We start from the raw sequence: 22,944 nt of genomic DNA, 5'->3' as shown, positions 1-22,944 counted from the left end.
CCATGGTACTGATAAATGTTGAGAAAAAAAAAATAATAATAATAATGAAATGTTATTGTAAACATACAGCACTCAGAGTAGAAACTTTTATCATTATAGATCATAGGAAATATGATCTAGCCTCCTTAATTCCCCTCTCTTGTCTCCTGCCTGGATCACTGACACAGACCCAAAACAAGGATGGGATCGAATGATCCAGGATCATTTGAACATTCTCAGGATCTAACCAGCTTCTTTGTTCTCCTTTTATGCATGTGGTACTATTTCTAGATCACAATCCTTAAGTCACTTTCATCTCATGTTAATCCCTATATTTGATTTGAATTAATATTGCAGCTAACCTCTTGTGAAGCATTGCCAAATGTTGTCCAACACGGAGATGTCTAATGTCATCTTCCTCTTACCCCCACACAGCCAAAAGTTACCCTTGCTCTACTATCTCACTTAATACTGAACTTCTTACAGCATTTAGACTGACAGTCTTCTGGATTTCTCTTTCTCCTAGTGTATACATCCCTTTCTCCAGTTCTCAGATCTTAACACTGGCTTGCATTCCATGCGAGAAGTAGCCAAGGCTGCCTCCCACCCCAGTTCATCCCTTGGTGCTGGGAGAGAAAGAATCTGGAGAGAGGCAGTGAAGTTGGACCTGGTAAAAGTGGGAGGAAGTGCACCATAACCTGATGTATTTTCAGTGGATTTGGAAGATGCTTTATGCATTGGTGTTCACCGAACCCTAAAATAAGTAGCTACTCTATTTTTATCTTTTCAGGTCTGAATGGAGATGATTTTTTGGTATTAGGCCTCTGTGATAGCAGAGTAGTATACAGCTACAATCTAGGTTCTGGCACAGCGACAATCATTAGCAAACCACTTGACCTGACACTCAATATTCATGTCATCCACCTTGGCAGATATCTCCAGAAAGGTTGGCTGAAGGTAAGAAATTATTTATTTTAGAAAGGTAAATATTTAGATATAGAGTGTTTTTACTTCATATTAAAGTGTAAAAATGACAGCTTTTATGTTTCCCTGTTAAGTTTGGAGGGCTTTCTTCACTAGTATTTCCCAAATAAAGTAAAATCATTTGTTATAACAAATATACATGTTTCATTGAAAGGTGGATGATCAGAAGAATAAAACTGTCACTTCTCCTGGGAGACTGGTTGGACTCAATGTCTTCAGTCAGTTTTATTTAGGGGGCTATCATGAGTATACTCCAGAACTCCTACCCAAAGGATCCAGATTTAAGAACGGCTTTCAAGGTAAAGATTATACTCTTTTCCATCCCTGCTAAAACATGCATCAGATTCCTCTTGTCCATCTACCAAGGAAGAAACCAGGAAAATGAGAAGACAATAGAGACAAAAGCTAAAAGCGCAGCCTAGACAGCAGACTAGAAAGGCAGAACAAATTTTAGGTCTGTTATTGTTTGCCAGTTATGCTATGATAATATATGACCAGTAGTGAGGAGCTTCTCATCATGTCTGAGCACAGTCTAAATGCAAGGGTGTATGGGAGATTGGTAATCACAGCCTGAACCTCTGATTAATCAGCTAAGGCAAGTATGGGGTCAGCTGTGGGAGCACAGGTGAGAGTGATGTAGCTGTGCTCCCGGGAGGGGTGGAGCTTGACTCCATCCCCTCTGAGACCTCATTTAAGGGCTGACTCCCACTGGAGCAGTATCTCTTGGAGATTGCTCACCAGGGAGGACTGCCCCAGCTTCTTCAGCCAAGGCACCACCATTGGTGAGTTTTTCCTTTACTTATTCATTTATACCTTCTGTACATTTTGTTACCATCTGTACATTAAAAACCAATACAAAGGGTGACTTAAAACGCAGTGCATCTGCTTGATAACTGTCCCTTCCAGTGCCTGAAGGGGGCCTACAGGAAAGATGGGGAAGGACATTTATAAAAGTATGTAGCAACAGGGTGGGGGAAAATGGCGTTAAACTGGAAGAGAGTAGATTTAGACTGGAACAGGGTGTCCAGTGAAGTTGTAAATGCCCTTCCCTGGAAGCATTCAGTGCCAGGCTGGATGGGGCTGTGAGCTACCTGGTATAGAGGGAGATGTCCCTGCCTATAGCAAGGGGGTTGGAACTAGGTGATCTTAAAGATCCCTTCCAACCTAAACCATTCTTTGATTCTATGATCCAAGATCTGAAGATTAGGAACCTAAAATCTGTGAGGTACCAAAGCAAGACATGAACACGTGAGGAGAGCATCATGACATCAGGTATTTAGGTACAGTTTAAAATTAAATGTCTGTGATAGTCAAGATAAGCTACAGGAAAAGCAGGCAAAAAATAGACAACATTATACATGTACTTCTATGACTATATGAAGGTAGAAACCTTTTTTGTCCTTGTATTCAGGGCAGCCACAGAAGTAGCAGACAGCAGTTAGGATGTGATGAAGGATGGTGTCAGATAGCATTGTAGGTGAGGGAGTCAAAAGAAAAAGAAGGGCTGTGATTTGTAAACTGTTTGACTGGGGTGAAAGCTATCAATTACTGGGGTGAAAGCTATCAATTAAATTTAGAGTAAAAAATGAATTGATAGAAAGCTCCAAGTATTGTCTAAGGAACCATGAGGCTAAAGATTATAATCACAAAAGTAGTAAGTATATCTTCTGTGAGTTCACTGTGTTAATGCATCTGATTTCAGCTAACTTGCATCAAATGCTAATCTTTGGAATCAAAATGAGTTTGACTCAGAAAGTTAGAAACTTCTTTTGAGTTCCTCTTGCAAACTTGGCTGTGACAGAAAACCTCTCCACTATTCAGAATATTTGGCAGCATCTCATTAGAAGAGGCACAGAACTGGCCCAGAGCAAAGGGAATCCAGGTCAGAAAGAAGGCACATTCATCAGCTGATCCCCCCACAGAAGGCTGTATAGTGCTTGCACAAACTGATGCTCTTAAAGTCCTTCATCCATATCTCACTGACTAGATTAAAGTTAGAAGAAATAAGAAAATTAAATGAAAATAATAATAGTAATAATCAGTTAAATTCATGAAGCTCTGCCAAAAACCTCTCTAGTATGCACTATATGCTTTATTTATAAATGCTGAAGAACTGTTTCTGACCTAAGTGTTCTGTGGGACAATCAAATAAGTTGTAGTCATGAATGTCATAATTTTCCATTATGGCCTCACCAGTTCTTGGGTACTCACTGTGCTTTCCACTGTTTACAGAGAACTCTGGGCTGCTTTTTCTTAGCAGTTTAGCAAGACTCGAGAGAACAGAACATGCTTTATCTGCTACTGATAAACAGATGAAATGTTAGGGTTTACTGTGTTATGTGGTGACCTAAAACCAAGACCATTAAAAGGAAAAGGAATATGACATGAAGATTACAAATAAATAAACATCAAACTAGGTTCTTTGCTATTTTAATTGCTTCATGTGAGTTTTTTAATTGCCAGTTATGTGACAGTATAAACAAAGATACAAAATGCATGTGATAAGAAAAAAATCTACTTAAGAAAGCTTCCTATTCTAAAGTTGTTCTAACTGTTGTTAAAATAGTTATCTTGCTACATTTTGTTCTAACTAAATTATGATTATATTAAAAAAATATATCTTCCATAGAATACACTGGTCATCTAATGGCAAGTTTTCCAAAAGTGAAGGGGAAAAATAAAACAGTACTTTTGTACTCTTACTTTTGTAGAGCTGTAAGATAAAGATACATATTTCATTATTTAGACATCTAAAGATGTGTTTGTTGTTCATAGGTGCTATGGACCTGCCTTCCTTAGTAATTTCCTGGGGGGACTAAAAAGCCACAGGTCATACAGTTTATACCTTACATATCACATAATATGTAATCATGTCAAATGTTTATAAATCCAAGTTTGAAAATTCTGATCATGAGTAAATAAATTCAAACAACATTGCCATAGAAGATGGCCTGTTATGTAAAGCTAGGTCCAGTGAGCATTAAGCGTATTAGGATTTGTCAAGCCACTCTGCAAACGTAACTTTTTCAGATGGTGAAAATCACACTTGTCTTACGCTATTGATATATTAGCAAATATAGCAAATGTTCATGTCAGTGAAAGGTGTCAGTGAAAGGTGAAAAGACTTCTTTTCTGTAATACTTCTTTGCATGAAGATAATATGATCAAAGGGAGAAGTCCCAAAATTATAGCAAGTGAAAGCATTTGCAAATCAATGAAATGTTCCAGCATTCTTAACAAGATCAGAATTATATCAATAAGCAGTGAGGCTCAAAGCAGTGATCTTTTTCCAGAATTCTCACATTTGTTTAGGTAAGAATCAATTTGAAGTCCTCGACTATTAAATAGACAATAAAAAAGTTCATTTGTTCTTCTTATCTATTAGAAGCTGAAGAAAAACCCGTAATTACGTATTTGTAATGTCTTTCACATGCAAGTTTCGTGATTTCAGTGAATTATGAAAAAACTTGTATCGAGTGAATTTTTAAAAAAGTTTGATTAGTTGCAGTCTTCATATCACGTCCTTTTTCTGTGTTTAATATTTAAAAGAAAGCCTCTTTCATGCAGTGCTGAATAACAACTATTCTTAACAGTTTTAAGAGCTTCATATCTCAGCTAAATGTTATAAATCAGGGGTGGGAAGGTATGAGAATTTCCAGATACATTATAGTACTAAGTGGATTAAAATCTGATTTTTAGTTTTAAATGGTATATATATTAATGTATAGATCTGGATGACATTTCAGAAGAGCTTCAACCTGTCTTACATAAGGCTCTAAATCAATTGTCCAGGTGTATTTTGAGAAATTACTTGGTATTTGATCCAAAAGATGTAATATGTAGCATAATGTTCAGCTTTGTAGTATATAAATAAGCACACAGATCTAGAATATTGGTTCAGAAATGCCAGTGGAGTGTTAGACCTTTCAGGCTCACTATCTCATGCATTCACTAAAAAGAACAAAGACTCTCTAAAGAGATTTCACTCTAAAGCTCTGACTTTTTTAGCTTAGGATACCAGTGTATTAGCAGATTAAAAGAATGTCAGCTTATGGATCTAGTCAATAACAATCATTTCAACCAATAAATTCTTACAGCGGCCTCTGATGTGGAGGTCTGTGACAAAAACAATTATATGGTGTATTTAGGGACAACATAATCTAGGGACCCTCTGCTAGCCTGGCTGTAGCTGTAGTATTCTGGAAGCTAGTTAGATTTTGATGTTATAGTTGTGGTTATGCAAGGTTCCACGGGACCAAGGAACAGGCCCTGGCACTGCTTAACTTATTACAATGGATTAAACTTCTGAATCATTTTCCAAGAGTCAAAGTGCCAAGAGGAGCTGTGTATACATTCCTTAAAATGTTCTAGTCATGTGCCATAAGCTGTCTGTGTTACAGGGATTGGAAGTATCCACCCCCCTTAAGGGGTTCTTCTCAGCAATTCAAGTTCGCATTCTCTGCTTGCGCTATGTTAGCTGGTGCTCTCTGAATTCCTACATATTTGGCAATGAACAGATTTACTGTCCTCTATCCTACTTTTTTTAAGACCAATTTTATCTGATGTAGTTGCATTCTTGTAAAAGCATGTGTGTGTGTGTAAATACAAATTTAGACTCACATTATTCATTAGTCTCTGACTTATCATTGTCTGCTCCTTGAGAAATGACTTACGTTGTTTTGTGTGCCATTAATGAAGGGTCTTATAATCATTCATCCATGTACTGAACAGAAAATAGCCAGCATAACTTCAGTTTTTGGAGATGTTATGATTGCCCATCCATCAATTGAATACATTCTGGTAGAACTCATTCGGTGACAGATTACAGAGTATTGTTGTTTGACTTGTTTTGTCTTCCTGTACCTGCTTAAAACTTCATTTCTTTCTCCTTTCTTCCTCTAAGGTTGCATTTTTGATGTGCAAGTTCGCACCAATGTGAATCAGGAATTCAAATCACCAGGGAATCCAGAAGGTCACCCCAATTCTGGTCGCAGTGTTGGGCAATGTAAAGCTTCTCCATGTAGTTTAATAAAATGCAGAAATGGTGGGAAGTGCATGGAAAGTGGCTCTACTGTTTAGTAAGTATAAAAAATTTCTTTCTAGGCTACAGCGTAGACTGATCACTAGACTTAATAACTATGATAATTTAGTTCCTTGATGACAGAAATCTCCAGAAATCTATCATCTTATCAGAAAGGGAAAAAAAAATAAAAAAAAAAATCATTGAAGGGTTTCATTTCATTTCAACATCCCCATCCCTGGAGGTATTCAAGGCCAGGTTGGATGGGGCCCTGGGCAGACTAATGTGATGGGTAGCAGCCCTTTCTGTGTCAATGCTTTGGAACTGGGTAGGCTTTAAGGTCTCATCCAACCTGATTCTAAGGTATGATTCTATGAAAATCAAAACCAACTTTTTAAAATTGATACAGCATTTGCTGGGGATCAGTTTTAGAAATTCAGTGGACTGTTCAAGCTCCAGTCAACTGTTCAAGCTTTAGTAAATATTGAAAAATTAACCCCTGAGACACAGCTTCCAATTCCCCTCCCCGTTTATCTTAAGAGCATATTTACATGCTTTTAAATGCAGTAGTGAAGAAATGCTTTGAAAGTCCTGAACAGCAAAATACAATTTGGAATTACTTTCCAATTGTTGTATGTTACAAATGTTGGATCTTGCAGGATCCTTTCAGAATTATTAAATCTTTAGCATTCAGCCTGTTAGATCTTTCTGAAGAAAAAGAAAGGAGATGACATTTATGGGGATATTAGAAAAGTCATAAAATCAGAATTGAAGCTGGAAAGAGCAGAAATGTGGACTGAAGTATACATCTCCCATGTGTCTTCCTATCCCACTGTAAGTCCTGGCTTCAGGAGCATACCCAGCACTATCTTCATATCTGTAAGGTACACAAAGCTACTACTAGTAAGATCTAGAGAACATCTGGAAAACAGGTGACAAGCTAAAGTAGCAGCTGGTGACTGAGCAGTTCCGGAACCTTTAAAATTGCAAATAAGTTGTTTTATCTAGATTAATATTTTTATTGCAGACCTCTTTAGGGATTGCTGTAAAATTGGGAGGTTATTTGCATATAGTGGGGTGAGCTCTTCGCTTGTTTTTGGTGTGCAGTGACATCCTGCTGCATTATACTCCTGCTCTCATATTTCAGGGCAGCTCTGTTGTCATAGACAATATTTATACAGGCATAAATGTACCAGTAATGGCCAGTTTCACTTCTCACGAGACAAATAAATAATTAAAAATTCAATTAAAAAAACAAAACAAAAAAAATTGTCAAAAAGCTGTGAGTGTAGCAGGCATATGACTTCTACGGATGTAAAGCAGTTGTCAGTAAAGCTTTTCTCAGCAGAATTTCCCTCTGTTCTTAAATCATCTCTGTTCCTCTGGAAAGCAATGTCCTCGATTTGTGATCAGATATTTTTGTCCTGAAATGAGATTGCCTCAGAAGATTTTCTTGCTGCTTTGAGCAGTTTTTATGCATTGCTTCCACCACTCTGCCAGAAAGTTTGCAGCGCCATTAAGCTGTGGATTCTGCTTCTACAGGGACAATGCTTTGATTTAAATAGAAGCAGTAATATACAGCGTTAACCTTCACATTCTGGCCAGCATCTGAGCAAAGCCATATTGTTTAAGAATTAATAGGAAATATTTGAATAATTAAATAAAGAGTTTTATGTTCAAGAAAGAGTAATATCCTCCACAATTTCATTTATGGAACAAAATTATACACAACAAAAAATTATGTAAGTTTCTTCAAAAGTAATGTCTCCTATTTATTTCCATGAAAACTACAGCATATACAAAGAGCATAACAGTACTATTTGATAGAGAAAATTTCCTGTTACAAAACACTATTTTTCAACATAGCCACATTGTCATCTATGCATTTTTCACTGGCAGTGATCAAGAGACTGCATGCTGTGCTCATAAAAATCTGCATGGCTGTCTAAAACATAGCTTATCTTTCATGTCACTGTCACCACTGCTGAAATGCACCACCCACTGCCTCATTGTGCTCACATCCACTGTTTGGTCTCCATAAATGTTCAGCAAGCATCAATGAGTGTCAGTGGGTACAATTTTTTCACATGTAGGAATTTTGTTACATACACATCTTTGCTTCCAAACTCCATTTGCTCAGACTGCCTCTCTGCTGCCATCTGTCATACAACAGCAAAATGTAATGGAATATTGGTGGGAAGGTTCAACCTCCACTGCCATGCCACGAACATCCACCTCTGATGTTGTGGGCCAACATAATAAAACAGGAGGCATTCCTTTCAGAGCAGCTCTCATACATCTAACAAGATTGTCTATGAAGCGTTGTGGCTATTGCATGTTACTGAAGTGAAAGAAAAAGTGTGTTTTCTCTGTACTCTGAACAAAACATCATACGTCATGGGTAGGGTTGAATTTGCTGAATGTAAGCCTATCCTGGCAGCTTAGGTATTCTTGGATAGACCACTTGTCCTTCAGCTGCATCTTTGAAGAGCTCAGGATTTGTGTAAGTTTTCTTTTGTATCTCTGAGACACATGTAGATTTCTCAGTATTCTATAGCATTTCAAATAGCACTAGCAGCCTGGGCTCAGGAAATTAAATCCTATTTTCATATGGTACAGGGATACCCCATGAAATAAGCTCTTGTTTTATTATTAGGTTGGATTTCACTCAAAACAATTTTCAATGCAAGGATATAACCAATTTTCAATGAAAGGACATGCTTTAATAGTTTGTAAGAAAATAAAGGCATTTCTCTACTGATGCTATAGATCAATAAAATGTGACTGAGCTTATTTAATAGGATACCTTTGCAGCATTTCATTTTACTCTTTGTTTAAATACCATCAATTTTATTCCAATCTTAATTTTTTCACACTCCACTTTTGCCTTATAGCTTGAAGATAAACTGTATTTCATAATGCTATAGTTTCCCAGTGCCTTTGTTTAAAGTCACTTTTATTAAGAGATCATAGAATCACAGAATCATAGAATTACCCAGGTTGGAAAAGACCTTGAAGATCATCAAGTCCAACCGCAGCCTAACCAGTACCCTCTGCTAAATCATATCCCTGAGTACCACATCCAAATGGCTCTTAAACACATCCAGGGATGGTGAGCCACCTCCCTGGGGAGCCCATTCCAGTACCTAACCACCCTTTCTGTAAAGAAGTTCTTCCTAATATCCAACCTAAACTTGCCCTGGCGCAACTTGAGGCCATTTCCCCTCATCCTGTCACATGTCACTAGTGAGAAGAGACCTGCCCCACTCTCACTGTAAGAACCTTTCAGGTACTGGAAGAGCGCGAAAAGGTCTCCCCTCAGCCTCCTCAGACTAAACAGCCCCAGCTTCCTTAGCCTCTCTTCATAGGGCTGATTCTCCAGACCCTTCACGAGCCTCGTTGCCCTTCTCTGGACCTGCTCCAGTACCTCCACGAATCAACTATTCATATCAACTATATCAACTAGATCAATCATTATCTACTCCATTACTCAGCATCTTTCAGTTCCAATATATGGTAAACTTAAAAAATATTTCCAGAAATCTCAAATAGCTTGGGCTGGCCTGATATGGCCAATACAAGCCTTTATGAACCTGACTACTGTCTCCTGGAACAGTAGTCAGATGACAAATGGGATACCCCAGGGAGCTTTAGTAGGCACTAAGCATACGCCTCATCTCTGTTGGCCTAACTCATCAGGTAAATTAATTGAGCCTCTCATCTCCATTGAGTAGATACTCACCTTAAATGTAGATACTATGTTACTATGTTCTTCTGTTAGCAGTTTTGGAGCAGTAGATTAAATAAAGGCATACAAGGCTTGAAAATCTTCATTACTTTGTTACTGAAATATTGATTTATTTTGGTAATAACACTGCATTCTTTCCTTTAACTTTCCACCATAGTTGTGACTGCCTGGCTGGATGGAAAGGTGCATTTTGCACAGAAATGGTGACAGTATGTGATCCAGAGCATGATCCTCCACATCTGTGCAAGCAAGGAGGTACCTGTGTACCACTGCCTAATGGCTACATGTGTCACTGTCCTTTAGGAACAAGTGGTACCTATTGCGAACAAGGTATGTCAAGTGAATAGCACACTGTACATAGAGTTGCTTGATAGTAATGTCCAGGCAGATAAAAAAAACACAGTATTTCGTTGCATATGAATGTAATGTGAAAGAAAGTCACAAAGTACAAAATGGATTTTACTTAATAAAGTAAGTGGTGCTCCATTCTATTAGAAAAAAAAAAACGCATCATTTAAACATATGAAATGTTAAATATTGTTTTCCGACTTTGCGTATTTTCATTACCTTTTATTCCCTGTTCTTTGTTGTTGTTGTTTTGTTTTTGTTTTTCAAATTTCAACTGACCTCAGAGGCATCTAGGCCTTGTTGGGTACACTGTTGGAGGGGACAGATGCATTCCAGAGCCATGTTGTGATTCTTTGTTTAGTTCAGATCCCAAGGTCACCTTAGTGGAGTACATTGAGATATACTTCAGAGATCAGAAGTCCACCAGAAATTGTAAGTATCTGGGACCTTATCCAACCTCCTCTGAAATTAGCAGAGAGGCAGCTGTTGACTTCACTAGCTATTTGATAGAGATGCTCTGAGAATGTTTCCTGTCACATCCCTGTGGTAATCTTCAGTTGTCTGCTCTGCCAGGTTTTCTTCCAATGTATCACTGTTGAAACATGTCCTCAATCCCCATTTCTTTTGTCTCTTACACTTACTTATAGGAATTCTTTATCTAGGTGTTTTCTTCTGTGAAAATTGTACAAGTGAGTATCCAACACTGTGGATACACAAGTGCTACATGTTCAAGGACTTATCCTCTAAGAGCCTGAAGTGCTTCTGTATGCAAAGAGATGTAGTATGGACTGCACCTTCTATTCTGCAGGTCAAGCTTTTAGGTTCAAGCTAGTACTGCAGAAACGTGATTCTCTTTCACAATGCTTTCTTTACACCTTTTGAAGAACTCTGATTACTGTTAAATAGCTCCTATTTCAATCTGCCTGCCAAGGTCCAGTCTCTCTTGTTGTTGTGTCTATAGAGCAAGATTCAAACACAAAATTGATGAGCTGAACTGTTTTTGACTTCATGTTCAGTTCTTACCCATTGATACAGTTAAAAATCCCATTAAATACAGCACTTGCTGTCTGTAGGCTCAAATCAAAGAGAAAATGGCCTCTGGAAAGCTTGTTCTAAAACTTTTAATCTATGGCCACAGTAGCCTAAAAGAAGATTGTAATTCTCTTACTAATTCCTTCACCTGGTAAACACATTGCATGGGTGTCCAATCTTTTGGCTTGCTTGGGCCGCAGTGAGTGAAGAGGCATTGTCTTGGACCGTACATAAAATATATAATATAGTTTATGTATTTAAGTAACAAAACTTCTTTATAGATGTATTAAAACATAAAAGAGTGTCACAAACACATAAAACAAGTGGTTTTGGCACATATGCAATTAGAGGGTTCCTCTTTGCTTTATTCAAAAGCTTTCTTTTTGTAAATAGGATCTGTTGGTCCTCACCAAACTCTTTGTCCTGCATTTAACCTTACTCTGGCAGAGTAATTAATTATCATGAGATTTTCAAAGCACAGTTTGCACTTTTAGTGGATGGCAAATTGCTAAAAAACAGCTGTTTATCAAGATTGAATATCTTATCTCTGGATTTATGGTGGTTATTGGAGCCAAAAGAAAAGGAGAGAGAGGAATGAACAGCCCAAGGGACAAGAAGAGAACAGAGGGAGATTAAATGATGGAGACTAATGAATGTGCACAAAAGAAGAAAAGAAGTATGAGAAAAGGACAGAAGAGATTTATGAGGGCAAAAAAAATCAGAGGAGAATAACAAAAAGTAAGAACAAATACTGATTTTACAAATACTTGCAACTGGAAAATAGGGCAATTATGTGGATTGCTCAGCAACAGGTCAGATGAAATGAGTAAACAGGGCAGTACAGCTAGAACAACATAATCAGAGATAGTACTCTGACTGCAGAAGTTAGAGGTAAATAATATTTAGTATTTAGTAATGTTCAGTTAATATGTAACTGATAGAAAGAGAAGAATGACCTGCCTAACAAGCAATGGGATGGCTGCAATGGAAGGATAACAGGTTCTTTAAGGAAGACAGGCAGGGGAGATGAGGAAGGGTGTTGCCCTTTGTCTTGATGACCAACTGAAGTGCATGAAGCTTTGCCTGGGGATGGAAGAGGAGCTGACTGAGAGTTTATGGGTTAGTATTACATTATGCTAGAAGTTACTATAGTGGAGGTTTGCACCAGGCTACCTGACTAGGGAGAGAGCAGATAAAGCACTGTAATAGGATACAGGAATAGGAACAGCTTCACATTCACAAGCCCAGGTCTTCGGGGGAATTGCAACTACACTGATAACTGCTAGAGGGACAACACAGGACATAAGCAATCCAGGGGGTTTCTGGAATTCACTGATGATAACTTCTTTCTCCAAGTTACAGAGGAGCCAAAAAGAGGTGCTATGCAGAAACTTGTTCTCATTAACAAGTTGGGGCATTTGGGTAACGTGAAGGTCCTTGGCCTCTGCTACCTTGACAGTGACATGGTGGAGTTCAAGATCTTTGGGACAGTGAGGAGGTGCATAAGAAGCTTACAGCTCTGGACTTCAGGAGAGCAGGTTTTGACCTTCTCAAAGATCTGCTTATCATAAAATATAGCCCTCAATGGAAGAGAAGCCTCCTCAAGCCAAGAAGTATTCCATCCTAACAGACATATTATCAATAATGGCTGCCTGCATTTATGTTTCAGTCTTTACTAATTTGCATCTCAGCTGTTTATAGAATCATAGAATCACTCAGGTTGGAAAAGACCTTAAAGATCATCAAGTCCAACCACAACTTAACCATGGTACCCTCACTCTAACAACCCTCTGCTAAATCACGTCCCTGAGCACCACATCCAAATAGTTTTAAAACAAATCCTGGGGTGGTGACTCAACCTATTCCAGTGCTAAACAACCCTTTCAGTCAAGTAGTTTTTCCTGATAGCCAACCTAAACTTACCCTGGCACAACTTGAGGCTGTTTCCCCTCGTCCTGTCACCTGTCACCAGTGAGAAGAGACCAACCCTGTTCTCACTGTAAGCACCTTTCAGATACTGGAAGAGAGCAATAAGGTCTCCCCTCAGCCTCCTTTTCCCCAGACTTAACATCCCCAGTTCCTTCAGTCACTCTTCATAGGGCATATTCTCCAAGCCCTTCACAAGCCTTGTTGTCCTTCTGGACCTGCTCCAGCACCTCCATGTCCTTTCTGTACTGAGATGCCCAAAACTGAACACAGTACTAAAGGTGAGGCCTCACCAATACTGAGTACAGGGGCAGGATGACTCCCCTAGCCCTGTTCACCACACCATTACTGATACAAGCCAGGATGCCATTGGCCTTCTTGGCCACCTGGGCACACTGCTGGCTCACATTTAGCCAACTGTCCATCAGTACACCAGGGTCCTTTTCCATGAGGCAGCTTTCCAGCCACTCCTCCCCAAGTCTGTAGCCTGGGCTTGTTGTGACCAAAATGCAGGACCCGACACATGGCCCTCTTGAAACTCACAGTTTGTCTTGGCCCATTGATCCAGTCTATCCAGGTCCCTCTGTAGTGCCCTTCTTCTCTCTGGAAAATCAACACTCCCTCCCCACTTGGTGTTGTATGCAAACTTACTGAGGGTGCACTCAATTCCCTCATCAAGATCATTAATAAAGATGTTAAATAGAAGCAGCCCCAGTAACGAGCCCTGGGGGACACCACTTGTGACTGGCCACCAACTGGATTTAACTCCGCTGACCACAACTCTTTGGGACCGGCCATCCAGCCAGTGTTTCACCCAGTGGAGCGTATGTCCATCCAAACCATGAGCAGCTAACTTCTCCATGAGGATGTTGTGGGGGACATTACCAAAGGCTTCACTGAAGTCCAGGTAGACCACATCAACATTATTCTTCATGTATGAGCAGTGACCCTCTGTGAATCTTACTAATCCTGTCTTGAATAGTGGACGGTACTGAAGGTTTTGTCGGAGAAAAGATTAATAAAGCAACTGTGTATGACATCTCCCCAAAGTAGTCTTCTAGTACTGAAAGAAATTTGAGCTCATATTTATTTATTTTTATTTTCTTTTCATGTTTTTAATAAAACAAATCTCTCATCCCAACGTAAACAGTATCACATATGGTAGGAGAAAACCTGAATGAAAATTAATTTGGAATCAGTAAAGTTCCTCTGACAACATGTTAAGCTTTGAGATATCTTTCTTTATAAGCTAGAATTCCAGTAGATACTAAGCATATGGAATTTATGTCCTATATAATTTACTTGGTTTTATAGAGGAATAAAGATCTATAATTTCAGAGGAGTTAATTGAAAGATTTCACAGAACTGATATTCTCTTTTATGTGGAGAGCAATGTAATATTTGAAAGATTCTGTAGATGGCAATGTTGGAGAAGAATTGCACTGGCGAAAATGAGCAGTTTTCATTACATTTCTATGGATTTAAATTACTCAGCAATTCTCTTCTTAGCAAGGAAGCTTTGAGTACTGTTAAACAGGTGCTGATCGATTCACATGTATATTGACAACACTCATTTTAAGTGGACTTACAGAAACTGCCACATTCAAAGTTAAAGGGATTAGTTTGTATTATATACTTCTACACCATCAATTAAAGTAACTTCTCTTGGCTTCAAAGCATCACAATGGAATGCTAGTACCATTTAAACAAAGAAATAAGGGTAAATTAGATTTATTCTACTGTAACTCATCTTCTGAATTCCAGAGCTGCCTTTCTGCAAAGATCTTGAAAGGAAAACAAATGCAAAAGATATATTTACTGTTCTTATCCACAATTTAATGGGATACTCATCAAGTAGTAAGACAATTTCCTTGATGAACAAATTACAGTTTCCCTTGTCAGTGTTTATCAGCTGAAGTAAATTTTCATGACATTCTGATAAGAAATTCCACTATTCTGATACAAAAATGCAGCACTATTTTGCAATTACCTGAGAAGCGAACCATAAAACAACTAAAGGGAATTCTTTAAGTCTCTACTTCATCTTTATAACCACAATGAATGAATGAAAAATGTAAGAAAATGGCTTTTAGAATAATTCTTACTCTAAAGATCTTTCTCTTTCTACATAATCTAGAATATTCCTTAATGTATATTTAATGTTATTATAAGACATGTTAATTCACACTGTGATTTAGCTCAAGGTTTTTATCACGGAATCACAGAATCATAGGGGTTGGAAGGGACCTCCAGAGATCATTGAGTCCAACCCCCTGCCAAAGCAGGTTCCCTACACCAGGTCACACAGGTAGGCGTCCAGGCAGGTCTTGAATATCTCCAGAGAAGGAGACTCCACAACCCCTCTGGACAGCCTGTTCCAGTGCTCTGTCACCCTCACTGTAAAGAAGTTCTTGCTCAAATTGGTGCAGAACTTCCTATGTTTTAGTTTCTGGCTAGTAAAGTAGAATACAATGAGTTGCATACTTAAATATGTCATGGATTAATCATACACAAACTCTAGTGGAAACTATGCTTGAGAAGGAAGTTATCTGCAGTAAAAAAGTAATGCTACTAAGTCAGCCAAGAGTGATGTGATAGTACAATGAAAATTCAGTCATGCAACTATGATTCCTGCAGGGTATCCAGTGCAGTACCAACAAAGCGTAGCCAGCTAACTGCATAGCAGGATGGCTCTGCAATTATTTTCAGACTTCCTATGTAAGAATGAGTGATTTGCTGAAAATATGGTAGGCACCTTACTTTGTGGAAGTGTTCAGAGATCGAAACTGTGACAATCTATATTTCCTATAGATATGTCCCCTAGATTTGACTATCTACATGTCCATTCTATGATTCTTTGTGAGTTCAATAGGTAAGTTAAGTGCTTAGTGATGCTTGAGATGCTCTAGCATTTGAATGTGTATCCAAAAGCATCCAAATAGGGTTCACAGGACCTACTAGACATCTGTGCTTTTCTGGTATGGCACATGGAGGTAAGGCAAAAGTGGCTGTGAAATAGCAATAGGTGTCTGCACTTAGGAAACCTAATGGAGCCTTGGAGGAGGATGCTCCAGATTGAGCAGAATGGCTTATAGGTTTGGTTGATAGTGGCCTGTTATCAGGCTAAATTCATTTCAAGATTTGAGTAAGTGAAGATTTCAATTCAGAAATAGGTTCATAAAGCCTTAAATAATTTGTACTTTATTGCTTTATCAGGCTGCAGCAAGACACAGTGCTGCTCATACCCTCATCTTTAGACAACTGAAGGCTTCCGTTACATAAATGGTTCCAATGAAGGACACTCAAAGGAAGCTTAGTAACAAAGCTAGGCATACATTAAACATTTGTAGCTCTTGCTTTTATCACATATCTAGTGGTCAGGCATTCACTTTCATTGTCAACGAATTGCTTGAAACCACATCTCTAAAAATATAATACCACTGAGCTATTGGTTATCTCTTCTAGGAAAATTTTATATAACCACTCAAATGCAGTACAGTATAGCTTGCTGGCCCCCATAGCTTATTCTAAGGCACTCCTCTCTTGCTATGTATCATACAGAAAGCCTGAGGTCTGCAGTTCAGAAAACCAGGGGTTTCTTTGGGGATTTAACCATACGCTCCCAGATGTTACTTTCTATCTAGACACCTAATTAGGGAACAGTAGAGATTTCAACTCCACTGCAACAACTGGAGACTTCACTTACAAAATTACAGTCTCTTGTTCCAGTGTTGTTGAGAATAATGACTGTCTCAGTCATCTCTTCAGGGACAAGGCCTAATAATGGCTGCAGGTCTGGCAAAATTACAAGTTTCATGAATTCATTTTTCTAACTCTTCGAGTTGTACTAGTAATCAATACCTTTTGTGAACATGATATAATTCCAGTTGCTGCACTAAAAATGGAAGTTAAACTGTAATTTTTATTTATTTATTTATTTATTTATTTATTGCTGTACATGAATTAGTTTGTTGGCTATGTATATGTTAGCTCTTCAGAGATTAAATAAACAGCGATAACTGAAAAGAATAATACATTTCAGTTTAGATAAATTGCAATTATTTTTTTTTTTTTCAGTTTATCCAAATAGCTATGCAAAGGAAAGAGAGAAAGAAAGATAGAAAGACTGAGAGAAAGAAGGAAAGAAAGAAAGATTTGCCCATATTATTTCAGTAATCTTTCAGCTGTAACCTTGAACAAATAGCAGCTCAAGATCAAGATTTCCGTATAGCCACACTTGCTTATTGACAAAATGAAAATAAAAGTTCCTGGTCAAGCATCTTACTCTATGAAGGAATCAAAACACTGAACATCTGTCACTTTAAAGGTTTCAGACAACTGTTTAATGCTAATGAAGTGCTAGTGCTGCACTCTATGTTCCAGGTGCATCCTTCCAGCATTTCCTGATAGTTTGTCTTCTTGGTCTCAGACCTCCTAGAAGTGGTGCAGATGTCCAGCCTTGAAAGCAACTGTACTAAGAAGCCTCAGCAGGACCATCCTTCCACTTTGCTCAGGAATAGCATTTAAATAGAGGCTCTTGCCCTTGATCTCTGGTTGAACTGCAACAGAACAATGTCCATGCCTTACCTTCTCATGGGCTGTGTTGATCTGGCCCTGGGACCCAGTTCCAGGCTGATTTATGGCCTTGACCTTAGTTCTGCCTGATCACTCTGGCACAGCCTGGATCTGGAATCCAGAGCTCACCATGACTGCTCTTCCAGATCTTTCCTGCTCACCTCACTCGGGGTTGACAGGTCTCACCCTGGCTGGTGAGTCCTCAGTTCTGATAGCCATGTTATCACTCCAGGCTCTCACTGCTTCCTGACAGCTCCCTGGCTTCTAACAGTACTAAAACAAAACAAATACTGAATCAAAAATGGTGTGATCAGGACAGCATATTTATGTTGATAAGTGATAGACTTCTATGAAACATCTTGTTTGGATTATTTAGTGGCAAAAGGAGAATGAAGTAAAACAAACTAGTATAGCAAACTAGTATAGCTGATATAGCTTTGACCTTGCCAAACCTAAGGCAAGCAATCATTCAATGGCTTGTCACAGGGATACTTGTCTCTTCAAAGAAAGCTATCATGCTGGTTGTGCATAAGTCAGCTTTATCAAGATCTTGTCCTTTATGTGCTTTGATATTGCATTTAGAAAGATTTTTCTCCATTATGGTTGCTAAGTAAAACGAGGCTGACCAGGCAAAAAGTCTCTGCACCATCTTTTTTGCCTTTGTTAGAGAATGCAATGTTTTGCTTTCCATGAATCACGGGGAACCTCTTGTAATCACTGTGGTCTTTCAAAGATCGGTGCAAGAAGCATTATGGTGTTATTGCACTTCTCAGGGATATATTCCAGCCAGTCCCCTGCCTTTGTTTGCACAATTGACTGACATGCTCCCATGTTCTTTCCCTGCCACAGAGTGTTTCACTTCCCCAGGTTTTACTACCAGACTCACGGACCTGGGAGGCTTGAGTAGACCTTACCAGTTCTAAAAAGCTAACAAGGCACTGAGTATCTTGGCTTATTCCATATTTTATGTCATTGGGTCCCTACTCCATTGAGGAGTGGCTTCACATCTTCCTTAGTCTTCTTGTTGGAAGTCTTTCTTGTTTTCCTTCATGTCCCATGCCAGTTTCTATTCCTGCAGACTCCTAACTGTTACAGGTGTTAAAGGTGTTACAGTACCTGTTACACTCAGGAGCTGGCTCTGTAATCCTGTTGTGTAGCCCATCCCTGCTTTCACATCCTCTAGGCTTTCTTCTTGGTGTTTTATCTCAGTTTTTCATGTTGATGGTTACATCTTTTGCTGCAGGATTTCTTTGTGGACTGTACAACAGAATGCGCTTGCTGTAAGTTTTGATGCAGCAAACTGCATGAATAAATTATCACAGTGTAATTCCTGAGCCAGTAGGATGGGATGTGTACAAGCACTTCTTCAGTGGTGGGAACTGAGCTGCAAGAATAACAGCAGTTCCATAGGACAGATGAGCATTACATGGTTACTTCAGGGAGAGTAGAAGGAGGGACACAAAATGTTCTGAAGGGAAATAAAGCAAACTTCAGCAACAGTACTTGCAGAAACTTACTATGTCTTCTTATAGCCCTAGCTGATCTGAAGGGATTTAGAGCTCAATTATCTTGGTGTTATTCAGAGATGCATAGCTTCACAGGATACCAGCACACAGTTTCAAGAAGTGAGACAGTGATCTGATACAGAACAAAAATATTTGCTTAAATGCCTGTTGTGCTTACGTACACCATGCTGTGCTGACTGCAATAATGAGTAATACAAAAATTACACAGTAGAGGTCCTACAAATTTAGCTTCTGAACTGGCAAAGGCATCCATTTATCTCAGTTGTTTTAGCAAAGTTTCTCTGGAGCAAACGCGTAACGTGGGGATTGCAGTGTGCAAGTTTTGCCAAACTTCAGATTTTGTTATCTTACGGGGGAAGGTTTTTGCCAAGAAGACAAAGCTGAAGTATCATCTCAGCTTTTGACTTAACAAAAGCTTGTCTACTTATAAAGGCAGTGTTGCAAAAAAATGAGATTTTATTCTGATCATCACTGTATACTGCAGTAGAGTTCCAGCCTTTGGTTCTGAGACATGGGTGGCCTTCTCCTGTGCCTGTCAAGTCAGATCTTTTTCATGCATTTAATCAATATTTGCAGGATCTACAGGATAATTCACGTGCAAATTAAGTTATTCTGACACTTTCTGTAGTTAGACCTGTTGCAAAATATGTTGTTCTCTGACATTTGTTCAGATAGTTTTAGCAAAATGGAAATAAAATATCTACATATTTCAAACTTATAAAGTAAGCTTTAGTAGTAAAGTATATTAAATTGAATATTTTACTTCATATCCATCAGGATAGTGATACTGCCTTTCTAAGGCATTTTGGCATTTGTTGCTGAGATTTTTTAATATAGCTTGCAATAAAGACATATGTTTAATTCACTCTGAATGATACTATAAAGTCACTTTTTTTTTTCATCTTTGTTCTCTCTCTGCTCCAAGGCTTTTTATCATGCCAGTCATCATTCCATATACCTTCTAATGATAAGCAATATAGCATTTCACCTGCTGCATTTTGCTTTGACACTAGTCATTGTCCACGCTTCCTTCATAAGCTGTAAAGAATTAAGTACACTGACAAAGTAAATCTGTCATGAAGAGCTGAAGATGCCTCATTGTATACTTCACCTAGTTTGACCTTATGAGCAGCAGCATTATTTAGTATAAGATTGGCTGCTGTGGCACAGTTATTCCATATGCTGTACAAGAAAAAAAAATGGTAGAAGACTGACTGCTGCAGAAAGCAATAATGTCTGCAAAGAAAATGAATTATTAGTTTGGAAGCCATCGATGTATGGACTGAATCTTTAACTTCTACTGGAGAATATAGTCTCTTATCAAATTAAAAAAAAAAAAAATACAAGCAGATAAAAATACATGAAAATTACTAGCATTCAGTTTTATTTTGTTTTGTCTTTTGTACCTGATAGTGCTTTTAAATTTTAATGGTATTACCTAATTTGATTAGCAAGTGTTGTTAATATTTATCTTACTCAGTAATTGCTGCTCTTAGGACAGTACTTTTAGTACTATCACCTTTTAAGTATAGGTGCCAGGAAATTCACACGTCTGATAAAATGTACTATTAAGGACATTGTGTAGCCTTGATATCATAACTGCTATTTGATGCATAAAATGGGAGTGGTTTGTTAACGCAATCTGTTTGTGTGAGAATGTTGAAACTTTCTTTTACACTTAACTGAGATTGCATGATGTTAAATCTGTGCACGTACCTTGGAAGTATTAGCTGTAGCCTAAGGGGAAAAATAACAAAAAGGCCAGCTGTGTTGTTACTTTCTGAGGCACCATCAAGTACTGACAACAGATGAGAGATCTGGATCCTGCATAATGCTGCATCTGTCTGCTGGAAACAATCCACCAGGAACACCTTGAATCCTGTTCTGGGGGAGGCTGTATGACAAACAGACAAATTACATGTCTTGCAGCATGCTACCTGTATACCAGTCTAACAATTAAGGCCCATCTGTGATAGGCAGTTCAAGGTGCAGCTAGATGAGAATTGAATTCAGAAGCAGATGCTATGGAGACACTTTAAGTATACAACTTAAGATAACATAAACAAGTTTCTGTAAAAGTTCTAGGAAATCTTCAGCATTCAAATGAGAAAAGATGTCGGTCTTTCAGACAAGAAAGAACACAAGTTCAGTGGAAAAACTGTGAGAGAAGTGTGGGGCAGCACTTAGTGTTCAGACATTTAGTACTGCTGTTAACTAAATAGTGAAGAGAGCTTATCACACAAAGATCTAAAAGTACTCTGCACATCTAAATAGTTTGACTATTGCGGTCACCATTACCATTGTGGTGTTCCACTAAGCCACAAATACAGAACGCTAACAACCACAAAGTAATAAGTTAGTTTAAAGGAGCCTCCTCTTCTCCAGGCTGAACAGACTCAGCTCTTTTTGTCTTTGTAGTAAAGAAAAGACTTTATGTTGACTCCCACAAAGGTACTTTTCCTTAAACTTTTAAAAAATGTAAAAATAGCACTTGTGTTTCTATGTAAATGAACACTAATAAGATCACATTTAGTTTTCATGAAAACTGCAGGTTATATTGTCAATAAAAATAGGGCACCCAGAAAACAAAATGACATTCATCTGCTGTTATGTGACTTTTATTTTTCATCTTCTTTATAGTCTTCAGAAAGGAAAGAACTGGAAGTATATGTTCAACATATGTGAACTACACAGAATATCTGTAGGCAACTGATGCCACAGTGATGCTGTATTCTCAAGTATCTTTCATAAGACATTTCCTCTTATATTTTTCAGATATTTCCATCAGTGATCCATCTTTCCGGAGTAATGAATCATCATGGATGTCATTTGCACCCTTTTATATCCGACATAAGACCCATATCAAAATGCAGTTTCAGCCTCTTTCTCCAGACGGTATTCTGTTTTACACTGCACAGCACTTGAGTTCTCAGTCAGGTAAGGATACTCTCAGTTTGCTAGTATTATACACCCAGCTGCCTTCCTGAAAAAGCAGCTCAAGTCTTATGAGGAGCGGCTGAGGGAACTGGGATTGTTCAGTCTGGAGAAGAGGAGGGTTGGGGGAGGCCTCATTGCTCTCTACAACTACCTGAAAGGAGGCTGTGGTGAGGTGGAAGTCAGCCTCTTCTCCTATTAGCGATAGGTCTGAAGAGAATGTCTTGAAGTTGTGCCAGGGAAGGTTCAGGTTGTCTTTTAGGAAAAGTTTCTTCTCCAAAAGAGTGTCCAGGCACTGGAATGGGCTGTGTAGGGAGATGGTGGAGTCACCGTCCCTGGGGATGTTCAAGGAATGCTTAGATGTTGTACTGAGGGATGTGGTTTAGTGGGGCAGTATTGGTGGTAAGTGGATGGTCGGACTGGATAATCTTGAAGGTCTTTTCCAACCTTAGTGGTTCTATAAATCTGTGAAGTGATGCAGGTGTTCAGTCTCTGTAACTCATTGTGAATAATCATGTTCATGAGAACAAACACATGTAAGAAAATTTTAGATGAGTCCAAAGCCAACAAGGATCGAATGAAGTGATTCAACAAACTGTTTTCCCCTGAAAATCAATTGTAGCCAGATCTTCAACAGGTGTTTACTGGTGCTGCTTCCACAGCTGTAGCAAAGCTACACCACGATTCATAAGTTGAGAGTTTGGCCCAGTATTTTAGAACAAGCAAAAATTAAAAAAAAAAAAAAAAAAAAAAAAAAAGAGAGAGAGAGAGAAATATATGCAAAAGTGAACTGTGAAAGAGCACGAAAGTTCATCAGAAGTTTAACTGTTTCTTCTTAATGCTGAAAAGTTTGCTGGTGCACTACGCAAAAA

The 22,944-nt window shown here is 38.5% G+C and overlaps 1 protein-coding gene across 1 annotated transcript in view; it reads left to right on the top strand.

Moving 5' to 3' along the window:
- EYS (eyes shut homolog) overlaps window positions 1-22,944 on the top strand; it is a 710,358-nt gene that overhangs the window by 678,062 nt on the left and 9,352 nt on the right. The window contains exons 43-47 of the mRNA XM_072333503.1: window positions 770-936; window positions 1,118-1,262; window positions 5,867-6,041; window positions 9,889-10,061; window positions 21,914-22,075. Of these exons, the coding sequence (XP_072189604.1) occupies window positions 770-936; window positions 1,118-1,262; window positions 5,867-6,041; window positions 9,889-10,061; window positions 21,914-22,075 (822 nt within the window). The remainder of the gene's footprint in view (window positions 1-769; window positions 937-1,117; window positions 1,263-5,866; window positions 6,042-9,888; window positions 10,062-21,913; window positions 22,076-22,944) is intronic.

This window comes from Excalfactoria chinensis, chromosome 3 (genome assembly GCF_039878825.1).
Source record: "Excalfactoria chinensis isolate bCotChi1 chromosome 3, bCotChi1.hap2, whole genome shotgun sequence".
NCBI classification, from domain to species: domain Eukaryota; kingdom Metazoa; phylum Chordata; class Aves; order Galliformes; family Phasianidae; genus Excalfactoria; species Excalfactoria chinensis.
Note: the sequence above shows the minus strand (reverse complement) of the source record. Positions and strands in the feature narration are given on the sequence as shown.